Here is a 15,040-nt window from a genome sequence, read left to right as displayed (position 1 = left end):
AAGTCTTATTAAGCAGTTTGGATTTTTTCCTGGGCCAGTGGAAGTACTTTCAAAGATTATAATCAGAAGAATGACATGAAAAGAGATTCATTTTACAAAGATCACTGTGGTAAGGAAGAGGGACTTGTCTAAGGCCAATTCTATGGACAGATTTTTTAAATCTGCAATAAAAAGCCTGTAGTAAGGCAAAAACAGTCAGTGGAAGGGAACATTTTTGAGAAGAACCAGGGAGGTAGAATGTAAAGGCTTTGATCATATGGGAGTGAGAAAATCTTTGGTGGCGCCCACAATTTTGCCTTGAGTGACTGTATGGTGGTGTTCATTGAGATAGGATGAAGGCAGAAGAAAGGTGTTGTTTCATTGTGTGTGTGTGTGTGTGTGTGTGTGTGTGTGTTTGTGTGGGTGTGTTGGAGTGCAGGGATGGTGCAAAGTGATAGGACATTTGGACATGTTGCATTTGAACTCTTTAGGCCATCCAGGTTGAAGGTTGAGGAGTTGATTGTTTTGAGCCTGAATCTCTGTGACTTCAGGGGAGGATCTGATTGCACATGAATTCAGATGTCACCAGTCCAGAATTCTGTTTGAGGGTATGAAAGTAGATATGATTGTCCAGAGAATGGCTACATAGACTAACAAGGAAAAGGCCAAGAATAAAACCCATGAAAGAAAAAACAAAACATAGTATGGGATGATAGAGAAAGATAGACCACCAAGAGAGATGTGTAAAAGTAGGAGCCAGGGAACAATATAGGAACAAAAAGAAAGTGGTGTCTCAGAAACCAAGACCTGAGTTTCAAAAGGAATTGTACCAAGGATACTATAAAGCATGGTTTGTTTATTTTGGACATTATCCATCATGCCCAATAGATGGAGGGAGCTGAAAGGTACAAGGAGTGAGAAGCAGAATGGTGAAATGTGATACATTTATGTCATGGAATGTGGTGTAACTATCAAAAGGAAGTACATTGAGAGAGATGCAACAAACCAAATAAACCTTGGGGGCAATGTGTTGTGCAAAATAAGCCAGAAACAAAAGAACAAATATGCCAACACCTTTTTCAGAAAATACTTATAAGAAAATGGGAGGCAGGAGTGTCAGCCCTCATAGCAGCCAAACTTAGTCTGAACTTGTAAATATATTTCTAGATTCTGAGACACTGAGTTGTATGTACATCAGGTAAGTCTGTCAATCCTAAGACCCAGAAATGGAGTGCTGAAGTCCTGAACGTTAGCATAATTATATATAACAGTTAAAGTAACTGAAATAGAAATCAGGCCTCAATTAGAGTTAAAAAGTAAGGCCAAGAGGGGTCCAAGATGGCGCCTTAGTGAGGTGTTGGAATTTAGTTCTTCCTTCAGAGCAGCTAGTAAATAGCCAGGAACAGTACAGAACAACTGCTGGGGGACATCAGTGACTGGACACACAGCGTCCTCCAGTCTGGACAAGCTGGATAAGCTGCAGTCCCACCCAAACCTGGAGTTCCCCAAGCCATGGAGGCTGGAACCCCTCCCCCACAGGCTGCTTACCAGAGGGGATAGGAAAGGGACTTTACTAACAGCAAGGGGCTGGGCTGAATCAAGCTCCAATTGTGGAATTCATTAACAGATTCTAACTACTAAACATAGGCCCCCAGCTCAACTGAGCCTCGAGTAATAGCTGAGGTTGCTGGGTCTTGCCCCTGTGTAGAGGGGGCAGGGCTGATGGAAAAAGAAAGAAAGAAAAAAACCAGAAGCCGAGGCTTTTTTTCAGATCAGATAGCACAAAACACTTGAAAGATTCTGGGCCCTGAAGGAAAGGAGCGGGCACATAGCACCTGGAGATACACACAGCAACGTTCCAACTTTCGCTCTTGATTGGCAAACCTGAGGACGGGGGTCCTGCTCTGAAAAGGATTTCTTCTTTTCTTTTCTTTTTTGTGGTTATGTTTCTACTGCTAGACTGCTCTTTGCATATAATTGCAAGTCTTCTCAGGCTCCATCTGCCCCAGGCAAGGGCAGAATTAAGCTTGTCTGAGAGCTTGTCTGGAGGTTGTGCCTTCCCCAGGAGAGGGGTGGGGCCCAGCTCAGGTGGAACCCCTCTCTCAGGGAATTCAGACCCCAGGGACTGGAAACCTGAAGCGATTAAAGCCAGCCTAAAACCTCTCCTCTGTCTCGACCACACCCCAGCAGGGAGAGTCTGCTGCAGTTAAAGACACCACATCACTTTATGCTGGTGGGACCCGCAGGCAGACAAGCACCACATACTTGGCACGATAGGAAAAACACAGAGTCTAGAGGCTTCATAGGAAAGTCCATCACATACAAGGGAAGCCCAATAAGACTATGCATAGATTTCTCAGCAGAAACCAAAGAGGTGAGAAGACAGTAGTATATTTAAGATGCTAAAAGAGAAAAACTGTCAACTAAGAATTCTATATCCAGCAAAATTGTCCTTCAAAAATGAGGGGGAAATTAAAACATTTTTCAGACAAAAAATCACTGAGAGAATTTTTGACCAAGAGACTGGCTCTGCAAGAAATACTAAAGGGCACTAGAGACAAATAGAAAAAGACAGGAGAGAGAGGTGTGGAGAAGAGTGTAGAAATGAAGACTATCAGTAAAGGTAAGAAGAACAAAAATTAGATATGACAGATAAAATCCAAAAGGTGAAGTGATAGAAGAAAGTACTGCCCTTACAGTAATAACACTAAATGTTAATGGATTAAACTCCCCAATCAAAAGACAAAGACTGGCAGAATGGATTTAAAAAACAGGACCCATCTACATGTGTGGCATATTTCTCAGGGATTGGAGCCTAGTCATACTTAAAAATTGTCAATCATTTCTACCTTCTCTCCCTGTCTCTCAGGTCTGTAGCCTAACTCACTGTTCTCCCTTCCCCCCCTCATCAGAAACCTCCCGTCTCAGTAGCTTATCTCAAAACTACAAGCCTTCTTGTTATTCTGTCCTTGCCTCTAGCTATCTTCTGCCGCCCTTGCCTAGCAACTACCTTTTAGCTTGTGTAATTGGCTCTCTGAACCCCCTACCCTCTCCCCTACTCCTCCCCCTGTGCAACTGTATATAACCTAAGCTCCCTGTAGCCTCGGGGTCTTTAGCGCACTTGAGCCGCTTCGGTACCTAAGCTTGTCCCATGTAACAATAAAGACGCTTTGTACTGATTAATTGGCCTCTGGCTCAAGTCCTTTAGACCCCTCGCCGCACTAGGCGAGCAGGCCCGGCTTACCACAGGTTATATCCCAGCGAGCTCGCCCCCCGAACCACCCGAAGTCTGGAGCCGAAACCGCCCGGCTGCGCAACCGGCTGAAGCTATCCCCGCAATTGGCGCCCGAACAGGGACCGAGGAGCAGCCGCCATCTCATTTGCACCCTCCAGACCTTCGGAGACACACTAGGACTATCCGAACCAGGGTAAGCACCAGACTCTCTCGCGAAATAAAGCCGTCCTAGTCCTTCTCTTAGAGAGTTCGCGGTTATCATCCCTCTCTTTGAGAACGCGGAGCAGTCCACCTAAATTCATCATGGGACAATCCCTATCGAAAAGTCAGGTCCCCCAAGTGAGAGCGCTGGCCGCTCTGCTAGATACTCATAGGTGTAAGGTTTCAGCCCGGCAGCTGCAAGTTTATTGGGATCTCCTGCTGTCGTTTAACCCCTGGCTACTAACCAGTCCACTTTGGGCCCCAGCTACCTATGATCGATTAATTGCCAGGGTCACAGACGAAATGGAGCATGAAGGCAAGCGTTTTCCTCCGGAGCTTCTCCCCACGCTAATCACCATCCGCTCTTGCCTACAAGGCTCCTTGCCCCCCACTGATGGCCGGCCGAAACCAACTAAAAGCGTCACTACAGCAGCCGCTGCAGAGACGCAGTCCAGCTCTAAGTCGGAGCCCGACTCCGACGCTAAGTCCCTCCTCGAACAGCTTGAGGAACGCCTCGAAAGGCACCCGCCCCTACAGGACTATGGCGGAGAGCCTCACGGCGGATAAACTAACTCCACCCTTCCGCCTTCTTCCCCATCATCCAACCCGGAAAAGGGCCGTAGCCTTTATCCCGCCCTCCCGGAGGAAGTGGAGGCGGGACGTCCTGTCCCCTCCTCCCTACCCTCCGGCCCTCCCCCGGCTGCCTATCATCCTCCCCTTAGCAACACCAACCCCTTCTTCCCGAAAGCGCAGCCGCAGTTTTACGCACCCCCGCCACCACCTTACGCAGGGCCGTGCACAAAACTATCACCATCTCGTTCACCCCGGCCGCCCTGTTACAATCCCACAGGCGGCAACCCCCCCTCGGGTCCAGGGCAGCTCTAGCCCTCGGTCCGGCCGCTGCCGCCGACACAGGCAGCACTCTTCCCCATTAATCTCACCCCATCCCCGCAGCGCCCATTCCCGTGAAGCGACTGCTCAAAGCAGGCAAAGAGGATGGGTTTACCGGTCCTTACGCTACCCAGCAACAGTTGCTCCAAAGGATTGGAGCCTCTTCAAAAGAATCCTACTTGCCATAATTTTCCTGTGCATCATCGTGTTTTAACCTGCTCATTTTCTTCCTCCAGGTGCTAACCTGCTTATTATTTTCAGTAAAAATGTTTTTTCTAGCACACCCCTCCGGAATTCCCACCTGGCGACTCCTCCCTGTAACACTTCTAATTTTCTCCACAGCCACTTCTGCAAAACCTCCTGAAAGCAAAGTGTGGGCCGCAATTTAATATCCCCCAGGATTACTGTTTCTCACTCCTAATTCCTCCACATTTCCACAACCTTTTGTTAATAATTGCTTACTAAATCTCCCGTGTGATCCCAATGTCCTCCCCGCTAGTGCGTCTCTCAACCTATCATCATTCCCCAATTTCTCCCCCCCCTCCTGAAGCCCTAACGATTAACCTTACCTTTTTGCAGAATTCGTCAATGCAAGCCATCCCCGAAGTCTCCCAGCCAAACAACAAACTACTAAACCTCTTATTAGCTAATCTTTCAGGACAAGCAGAAAACAGGCTCCCGTGTTCTCCTCAATAGCCTAATTGCATCCACCTTATCTACTCCCGAACCATAAGCGCCGGTATACTCCGTGAGAACAAGTCAAAAGCCCTCCTTTTCACAGGACCTTGGCCAGCTAGAGGAACTGCACCCGGATATAACCGAACTCACCCGCACCCGCCGGTGCGGCCCCCAGTTCCCCTCTGCTCGCCTAGCAGCTTTACACCCTCAACTTCCTTTACAGAAATCCCGTGGCTTCCGTGTCATTCTCCCCCTCGAACTTTCAACTCTTCCAAATATACACATGTCACCTACTTAACTACCTTAATACCTCTTTCTCAGTAGTTTTCATAGTACTTCAACCTAGACTCCTGTAGATCCCGCTCAACGCAACCAGGTGGGTCGCTCCTGCACTGCCCATGGACAGCTCCGTCACTCAGCTCAGCCCACACGCGAAGCGAGACTTCGGAATCACCGCCGCCAGCTCTGCAGCCATCATCGCCTCTGTAGCAGCAGCCGTCACCGCAGCCGTCGCCCTCACCCAAACATCTACCACCGCTGAAGTGCCGTGCAGACCGGACTCAACACCCTTACTCCCCAAGCCATATCTGCCCTGCAGCAATAAATAGACTTACTAGCTTTATATGCCAAAGCACTGTATAAAGCAGCCGCCTCTACTTGTGATGGACGTTACTCCTTCTCCTGCCTCTGTATCACACCTGTCCTTGTCAATACCTCTTGGCCCCGTCTCACCCTGCGTGAGTGGACATTCTCTGCCTATAATAAATCTCTCTGGAACTAAGCGCACAGCCTACTAACTCAACTTCTAAACATAAAAAGCTTGTCTGTACCCAAACTCTCTAGCTCTGTCCTTACAGACCTCCTCCACAAGTTTCTTCCTTCTGTCAACTCTCTAATCTCATCTTCTACGGCATTATGCTAATAATCCTCCTCTGCATCTTCTTCCTATTCTAGTGCCTTTTCTCAAAAATACCTCACCATAAACGACAAGCTCAACTCCTAATCCTAGCTGCTCTTAAGCTCCAAAATCCCTTTGCCGATACAAACAATCGTCGGCAAACACAAGTTTGGCTGGCTAGTGTCACTCACCCCCAGGACTGATCACCCTGGGGCCTGGGTCTTGCCCTCAAGACTGATCACCTTGAGGAGCCTGCCCCATACTGCTGTAACACTGGCCCAGCAAGCTGTGTGCCTCCGTCACTCCTCTGTCCTGTATATTCCCCTACGGGGGCTGCACGTTACCAGAGCACGTGCATCTGGGGCCGGCTGGCTACCAGATGGGTACCGCTGGGTGCAAGGCGAAGCACTGCAGAAGACGGGCCGCTCAAACAGGCCTCCTCTGGCTCTTCTGGGGCATATGAGATTTGCATAAGGGTCGGCTCAGCACATACCCTTCCCCTGAAACTCTGAGCCCCACGCACAAGGGGAATCTCATCCCTACCCCTCCCAGCAAAGGTTAATGCCCACCACCTGTCATGCAGGTGAGCCTTTAAAAGAAAAAGGAGAGGAATTGTGGCATATTTCTCAGGGATTGGAGCCTAGTCATACTTAAAAATTGTCAATCATTTCTACCTTCTCTCCCTGTCTCTCAGGTCTGTAGCCTAACTCACTGTTCTCCCTTCCCCCCCTCGTCAGAAACCTCCCGTCTCAGTAGCTTATCTCAAAACTACAAGCCTTCTTGTTATTCTGTCCTTGCCTCTAGCTATCTTCTGCCGCCCTTGCCTAGCAACTACCTTTTAGCTTGTGTAATTGGCTCTCTGAACCCCCTACCCTCTCCCCTACTCCTCCCCCTGTGCAACTGTATATAACCTAAGCTCCCTGTAGCCTCGGGGTCTTTAGCGCACTTGAGCCGCTTCGGTACCTAAGCTTGTCCCATGTAACAATAAAGACGCTTTGTACTGATTAATTGGCCTCTGGCTCAAGTCCTTTAGACCCCTCGCCGCACTAGGCGAGCAGGCCCGGCTTACCACAGGTTATATCCCAGCGAGCTCGCCCCCCGAACCACCCGAAGTCTGGAGCCGAAACCGCCCGGCTGCGCAACCGGCTGAAGCTATCCCCGCATACATGCTGTCTACAGGAGTGCATTTTATACCCAAGGATAAACATAGGTTGAAAGTGAAAGTTTGGGAAAAGAATTTCATGCAAGCAACCATCAGAAAAGAGAAGGAGTAGCTATACTGATATCCAACAAATTAGACTTCAAATGTAAAACAATTAAAAGAGACAAAGAAGGATACTATGTATTAATAAATGGAACAATTCAACAAGAAGACATAACAAAAAACAAAGCCAATCTGGCTGTGTCTAAGGTAAATCAGAATACAGGGTAAAAGATAATAGTGTATGTACTCTAAACCTTCACCTACCATATGAGACAAAAGACAGAGAGGTTTATTATGTCTAGAACCTCAATCTTTAGTAACACCTAAACTAAAGCAACCTGTCTGGATAGTTCATTTAAACAACCCAAACTCCTGAGGTCCAGATGAGGAATGAGGTCCTGTAATTCTGTATAGCTTAATGTAATACCAGGATACATCTCAGGCTATGTGTGCTGATAATTAAAACGTACTGGTTGAGTCCCTCGAGGTCTGAAGGAAAAAAATATATATGGTGCTAATAAGCATTCTGATCTGAAAAACCTCAGGTACTGTCTCAACCATTGGCAATTCCCAAAGAAACAGGCCAAGCCCTTGATGTGTGGCTTGCCCTTATGAAATTTATTACTGTAGAAGAGAGGCAAAAAATACCCATAATGAGGCCTGAGAGAACCTCTTTTGTTACTCAGATGTGGCCTTTCTCTAAGCCCAACTCTGCAAAGAAAATCATTACCCTTCCCCCTACATGGGACATGCCATTCAGGGGTGAGAATCTCCCTGACAATGTTGGGCGTGGCTCCTGGGGATGTATCTGGCCCTGGCACTGTGGGAATGATAATGCCTTCTGGACCAAAAAGGGGAAGAGTAGTATATAAAATAAGGCCTCAGTTGCCAATAGAGATCAAATGGAGTCAAGAGGCTGTTCTGGAGGCTGCTCTTATGCAAGCTTCAGTTAGTTAGTGCTAATTGCTGTGGTTTGCTGAACCCCAAACAACATCACTCCTGTGACTCTTCAGAACACCTAGGGCTCAAACTGAGACTGTATAAAAGTTTCATGCAGTAGATTTGCTTGCCTGGAAACTCTAATTCCCAGAGGATTCCAACATCAGGTACATCCTGAAAACCAGAGGGATCATTCTCTCCAGGATTAACAATTAATTTCAACCCCTATCCTTTAGTGTTTACACCCCTTAACAACATGATAAAGTCAGAATGGGCGCTGCCCAAAGATCCCTATAGATTGGAAAAAGGATCATAGAAGATGGAGGAGGTATAACAAAGAAATTAAGATTTATCACATGAGTATGATTTTGAATCATTATATTAATATTCCTTCTAGCTTCCATAGAAGTTGAAATTTTAAAATATATTATAGTCATAAAGTTTTCTTTGTTTGTTTTTAGTGGGGAATGGGAGTTAAAGGCATCCATTATAGATTATTCTTTCCAGGTGTAGGATGGTATGTTAATTTTTCTCACTTACTAGAAACATTAAAAAAGAAGATCCTGACAGTAAGGGAAATGATTCTTCATTCCACATAACTGTTTCTGAGAGTCTGAAGAAATGAGCAAACACAGGCAAAAGACAGTCTGAATGTAGGATTGATAATGACTTCCTGACCAACAGGGGCAAAAGAAATGTAACAGAACAAGGTTTCAGTGGCTAAGAGAGTTAAAATGGGAACCAAAAGTCTATTTTTGAGTATGCTCTTATGAAAACTTTAGCTAGATATTTCTAATTACCATGGTTTGCCAAACCTCAAACAAAACCATTTCTGTTAACCCTAAAGAACACCTAGGGCTCTATCTGAGATTCTACAAAGGTTCCATGCACTGTGATTACTTTCCAGAAACTTACAATCTCCAGATGCATTCTGCAACCCAGAGGGGCCAGCCTCTTCAAGCACATCAACTAGTTCCATCCCCCCATCCCATATTATCTACACCCCTTTCCAAGAATAAAATGTTAGAAAGGACAGACACCAAATACCCCTAAAGATTGGGGGAAGGATCAAAGGAGAAGGAGGAGTTATAACAGAGAAGATAGGATTTAACAAATGAAAATGACTGCTGAATCAATATATTGATATTTCTCTTTGTCTCCAGTGTCTTGGAGCAGCTAGAAGGAAAAACCTAAAATTGTGGAACAGTAAGATCTGTGCTATTACTGCTTGTTACAAGGTGCCTTGAAATGTATTGCTTTTTTTTTGCATGTGTATAATTATATTTCTTTTTAAAGTGTTAAAAAAAGAGCATCTGAGGGAATGATCAAACACAAGCCGCAGGAAAGCAGAGCTGGTGGTACTAATATTAGCCAAAGGTCCTCTTACAGAGGAAAAAAGGACTAAAAAGTACCGTGATCATTGTTAGTAAAAGGCACAATTCATGAATATACTACATTCATGAAACTGTTCCCCTTCCATAACACAACATCAATTCATAAAGTAAGAGCTATTAACATATGGAAATGAAACACTTGAAACATTAATTATAGACATTAATGATAAAGTAAATAAAATCAAAAAGGGTATTTGGATGCTATAACTGTCATGCACACTTATTTAGATTCTACCTTACAGATGTTCCCATAGTTGAAGACCACTCCACATACACAGACTGCAAGGGCTAGAGGGGATGTGAAAGGAATTATACACCATGGCCCCAAGTCAGGCTTTAATGGAGAAGAAAGTGGATGGATCTCAGACAGCTGTGACTTTGGAGCCAGGGCAGCCCCCGAGGTAAGTGGGGCACAGCCATTAACGCTCAGCGAACGGGTCTCCAGCAGACCAAGAAAGATCCAGGTCCCAGAGGCACACTGTGCGCTGGCAACTCACTCAGTCATGCCTGTGGGCCCGGCCAACCGCCAGCTCTCTCTCCACCCGGCAGGGAAGGCAGGACCGGCTGGCTCCTGTGCACTGAGTGAGCTTCTGTGTGCTTTGGCATCAGGAGGGAGGTGTTGGATTCCCTACTAGTAATGGCAGCAGGGTGGCAATAATGAAGGAATAAAGGAAAAGTGACCTCCATTTTTGCCCCAATTTGGAGAAGTAGGTCACACAGGTCACCTGTGGCAATAATCAGGGATGCAAAGATCCACACATAAGGACGTGAGGAGCAGAGTTATTTACAGCAGAGAAACATTTAACATTATTCAGAGTAGGGTAATGGATAATTTATATTACATCCATGTAATGACATATTTTGAAGCCAGTAAAATGGCAGTTTTGAGATCCTGTAGTAGTTCTGTTCAGGTGTCAGCTGGGCCAGGTGATGGTGGCCACAGTTTTTCTGTGGCTGTGGACTTAAGTCATCAGCATGTGAATTTCATCTATGGCTGATTACATCTGAAGTCGGCTAAGGAACGTGTCTTCTGCAATGAGTAAAATTTAATTTAATTAGATGGAGGTTGAAAAGGAGAGTTAGAAGAGAGAGAAGTAGCTCAGCACAGCTCAGCACAGCCCAGCACAAGTCAGCTCTGAGCTCAGAGCCGACACAGACCCAGAAACTTGAAGATGCAGAAAGGACATGTCTGGGGAAAGCCACTTGAACCCAGAAGCCGGGAGAGGTGGCAGGTGGACGTTGCCTGTGCCTTCTCATGTGACAGATAAAACCGAGATGAAAGCAGCTGCTTTTCCTCTGAGGAATTGTAAATTTGTATCTAAATAAATCTCCTTTATAAAATCTGGTCCATCTCTGTTGTATTGCATTCTGGAAGCCTTAGCAAATTAAAACAGATCCTTACTGACACAGGAAAAAAGAAGATGACATGAATTATATGGACAGACAGCAGCCAACTTTTGTAAAACTATATTCATATATGTCTGATTGTGGTTATCTTGAGTGGCAAGTTCACCGATTATTTTCATTTTCTTCTTTATGATTTTTGGCCTTCTATACTGTATAGGTATTGCCTTTTGAATAGCAAACTGTTATATATCTTAAAGTTCTTCTCAAGCAAGTAGGTCGAAATTAAAAGTTAAAACAATATTCATTCACTCATTTTTTTTCTTTCAATTAAAATTGATTGTAAGCTATGGTCTAGGAACAGAGCAAGGTACTGGGGATCCAGGCTGAATAGTAGGGGCATTTGGGTCTGGAGGGTCTCATAATGTGTGGAGAGTGTGGTGGAGGGGACGAGGTGACAGGCAGGTAATTATTCCGCCATGTGTCTGCGCCAAGGGAAGAGAGAGCTGTGAGCACCCAGAGGAGGCGGACAGGGAGGCTTGGTGGAGGAGGAAGTGAACGCTGACTTGGTTCTCAAGTGTGTGGGTCCAGATGGGGCTGCAACCAGAGATGAAAGAAGGGGATCTGGGTAGAGGAGTAGCAGGTGCTCATTCATTTCCGGGTGACAGAGACATGGCCGTGGCTGACCCACCCCCAGGCAGGCAGCCTTGGGGGTCTGTGAAGTGCTTCCCCGAATCTGCTCATCACTTCTTGATGCTGTAGCCAGCTCAGCTCCTCACGTGAAGAGTCACTGCCACTTTCGTACTCAGACGTCACACTGCTGTTCTTTTCTTCTGAGCATCAAAACTAATTTTGTGATCACTTGTGAGCCCCAACCTTTCTGACTGAGCACCATGGAGGACATATAAAGGGATGAGGAGCGCCTTGACCCTGACTGCACGTGAGAATCAAGTGATAATTCCTGGAAAGGTCAGTTTTGATTACCCCACCCGGAGATCCTGTTTATTCAGTCAGTGTCGGGGCCTGGAAACCAGAGCATTTTAAGGGACTCCCAGATGATTCTAATACTCAAAAGTATTCCTAGCACATATCCTTTCAAACAGACCACTCAGGAAAAATTTGACTTGATTGTAAAACAATTTAAAACTTAGTGATTAGTGTTCTACAATCAGGTAGTATTGTGCTATCCTTTTCTGAATTTTACACAGTATGATGTATGTACACAATACAATGTGACTGTGTGATACGGAAAACCTTATGTCCGATGCTCCTTTTATCTAGTGTATGGACTGATGAATAAAAAATATGATTTAAAAAATAAATAATGAGAGAACAAAGTTAAAATAAATTGAGTAGATTGAAATTGAAATACTAATGAGAGAGAGGGGTAAGGGATATGGTATGTATGAGTTTTTTCTTTTTTTTTTTTATTTCTTTTGCTGGAGAGGTGTAAATGCTCAAAAAAATGATCATGGTGATTAATACATACCTATATGATGATACTGTGAGCCCTTGAATGTACACCATGAATGGAATGTTGTTTGTCAAGAATATTTGTATGTTTGTTTGTTAAAGTTTGACAATAAAAATATTTACACAAAAAAGTTAGTGATTAAAAGGAAATCTCATTACTAAATATATATAGCAAGGTCACAGGTGAATCAGAGTCTAATAATAAATAAATAAGGATAAATTTACAAATGTCCCTAGATCAGAGAGCAATATACTTATTTCCAGACTAACTTCTATATAACAATTCTTATTGTTGTACTCAACTAGTGAGATATAAATTTTTCTTAGGAGAGTGAACTTTGATTGTTTCCCCAGACAGAGACTCTCTTCCTGCCCATCACTTTGCTCAGAGCCCCTTTCAAGTCCCGATTCCTCAGGCTGTAGATGAAAGGGTTCAGCATGGGCGTCACCACTGTGTATAGCACGGTAGCTGCGGTGTCCTTCTCAGCCGAGTGCGAGGATGAAGGGCTGAAGTACACAGCAAAGATGGTGCCATAGAAGAGGGAGACCACGGAGAGGTGGGAGCCACAGGTGGAGAAGGCTTTCCATTTTCCCTTGGTGGATGGGACTCTCAGAACAGCCCCAGTGATACGGATATATGAAGCCAGGATGCAGAGAAGTGGGGTGATCATGATTAGGGCACCCTCAGTAAGGATCATCGTCTCATTGAGGTGAGTGTCAGAGCAGGAGAGTTTCAGAAGAGGGGTACTATCACAGAAGAAGTGGGGGATGGCGTTGTCTGCACAGAAGGAGAGTCTAGCCATCAACAGGGTGTGCAACAGGACATTCAGATTAGCCGTGACCCATGATCCTATGACCAGCAGGGCACAGAGCTGATGGGTCATCCTTGTGGAGTAATGTAAGGGGTGGCACACAGCAACAAAGCGGTCATAGGCCATCACAGCCAGGAGGAAATTGTCCATGTCTGTAAACTCAAAGAGAAAATACATCTGCGTGAGGCATCCAGGGAAGGAGATGGTGTGGATCCCAAGGATGTGGTTGGTCAGCATCTTGGGGACGGTGGTGGAGGAGAAGCAGATGTCCACGAAGGACAGGTTGCTGAGGAAGAAGTACATGGGAGTGTGCAGGCGGGAGTCTGCACCGATGGCCAGGATGATGAGCAGGTTGCCCAGGACTGTGGCCAGGTACATGATCAAGAAGAGCCAAAAGAGGAGCTGCTGCTGCTGGGGCTGCCTGGAGAGACCCAGGAGGAGGAACTCGGAGACACTGGACTGGTTGGCCCCTCTCATGGGCATGGAGACTGTAAATTGAATACAGCAAAAATTCTGAAAGTTGGACAGATGATCACAATGTGGCAAATAAGGCTCCAGGCAGGATCACGTTTGCAAATCTGTCGATAGTGTTAATAGGAGAAGACCTACACACCCAATCTCTAACATTTAGTCTCAATGCTTTCCTGTTGGACTCAGTTATTCTCATTTTGTATATTGAATGCTGAAAATCACACAGGCATATACACAGCTCTGCCTTTGAGTATCTCTGATTACATTGCCATTCCCCCCTCCACTCCCTAGTAGCTCATAAACAGATCAAGGAATGGTTGATTATTGTTGGATTCACTTCAAGTGACAACTGTTGGATTCAGGATTCCAACTATTAGTTCCTACACATGGAAGATTTAGCAGTGGGGATTCGTGAAAGAGCTGCACATTTTAATATACTAATATTTATGTCTCCACTGCCATAATCTTACCTGGGGGTGGTTGGTGCTATCAAGTGTCCTCCACTTTTGCATAACTGGACAGTGCTCCTCCTTAATCTGGGTGTTGGAGTGTCGTGGAAATCTACACAGGTTCTGAACAGCAGGCGTTCATGGTCTTAGCTCTCCATGCAGGAAGGATGATTGAAGCGATCACAGAGCTGGAATTTACAGGAGCTTTGCAAGCACTGGGACCAGATTCCCTGAGAGCCTCATTATAGCCAAGACGGCACTAATTGTCCCACCTTCTGTTTGGCCCCTTTGGATCAAACAGCGAAGACAAAGAATAAAAGTTTAGGTGTAGGGCCACGGTGGCTCAGCAGGCAGAGTTCTTGCCTGCCATGCTGAGACCCGGGTTTGATTCCCTGTGCCTGTCTATGCGATAATAATAATAATAATAATAATAACTTAAAAAAAAACAAAAACATAAAACGGGTGCATGGGGAGTTCAGCGTTTACAACATCCACCTTTCATGCGGGTGACCCGGGTTTGATTCTCGGACCATGCATCCAAAGAAAAAAAAAAGTTTAGGTGTAATTCTTTGGTCAAATCTTGAAGATACTGGAAAGGAAATCTAGAGGAGGCAAATTCTAGACAAAATTCCCTTGGACCTCAAATGCTGAGCTGGGCCTGTACCTGTAGATGTGGAAATTCAGTTATTAAAACCTTTTTTCTCCTTACTTCCTTTGTGTAGAGCCGGGATTAATTGTGTTTTCTGTGCAATCTTCTTCTCAGGTCTGGTATTCAGAGAAGAGCAGTGATGCCTTATCTCCTCCCATGTGCAGATGGGAATGTGGAGAGCACAACAGGGAAAGCATTGGGGACAAAGGACAGCCTGATGGTAAGGGGTTTGTCTTAGGGACAGGCCAGCATGAATGATTTGCAAACACCTGGTCCTTAAGATAAATGCATTTTGGGATAGCTTTCTAATTCATATATTCCAATTCTTTTCTTGGAATAGGGACTCTTAATCCACATAGTCACAGTATGGTGGGGTCCCAGCAATCATGTTTATATTAACGCCCCTCCTCTTTTACATAGCTG

General features: G+C 45.4%; 1 protein-coding gene and 1 long non-coding RNA gene across 3 annotated transcripts in view; one reads left to right on the top strand and one right to left on the bottom strand.

Annotated features, from left to right (window-relative positions):
- Positions 1 to 14,837, top strand: part of LOC143667635 (uncharacterized) — a 45,733-nt gene extending 30,896 nt beyond the window's left edge. For both annotated transcript variants that reach the window (XR_013168130.1, XR_013168129.1), the window contains 2 exons: positions 9,662 to 9,820; positions 14,732 to 14,837. This is a non-coding gene — a long non-coding RNA (uncharacterized LOC143667635). The remainder of the gene's footprint in view (positions 1 to 9,661; positions 9,821 to 14,731) is intronic.
- Positions 12,560 to 13,534, bottom strand: LOC143667822 (olfactory receptor 1F1-like). The gene has a single exon (XM_077142382.1). It carries the CDS (start codon positions 13,529 to 13,531, stop codon positions 12,560 to 12,562), a length of 972 nt encoding a protein of 323 aa, XP_076998497.1. The 5' UTR covers positions 13,532 to 13,534.
- Positions 14,838 to 15,040: the final 203 nt, after the last annotated feature.

This window comes from Tamandua tetradactyla, chromosome 23, assembly GCF_023851605.1.
Source record: "Tamandua tetradactyla isolate mTamTet1 chromosome 23, mTamTet1.pri, whole genome shotgun sequence".
Taxonomy (NCBI): Eukaryota; Metazoa; Chordata; class Mammalia; order Pilosa; family Myrmecophagidae; genus Tamandua; species Tamandua tetradactyla.
The sequence above is the reverse complement of the archived record's forward strand: the minus strand, read 5'-3'. Positions and strand labels throughout refer to the sequence as shown.

Bases quoted from the DNA above. Each gene is read 5' to 3' on its own strand.
- LOC143667822 (XM_077142382.1), bottom strand. From the start codon at position 13,531: ATGCCCATGAGAGGGGCCAACCAGTCCAGTGTCTCCGAGTTCCTCCTC.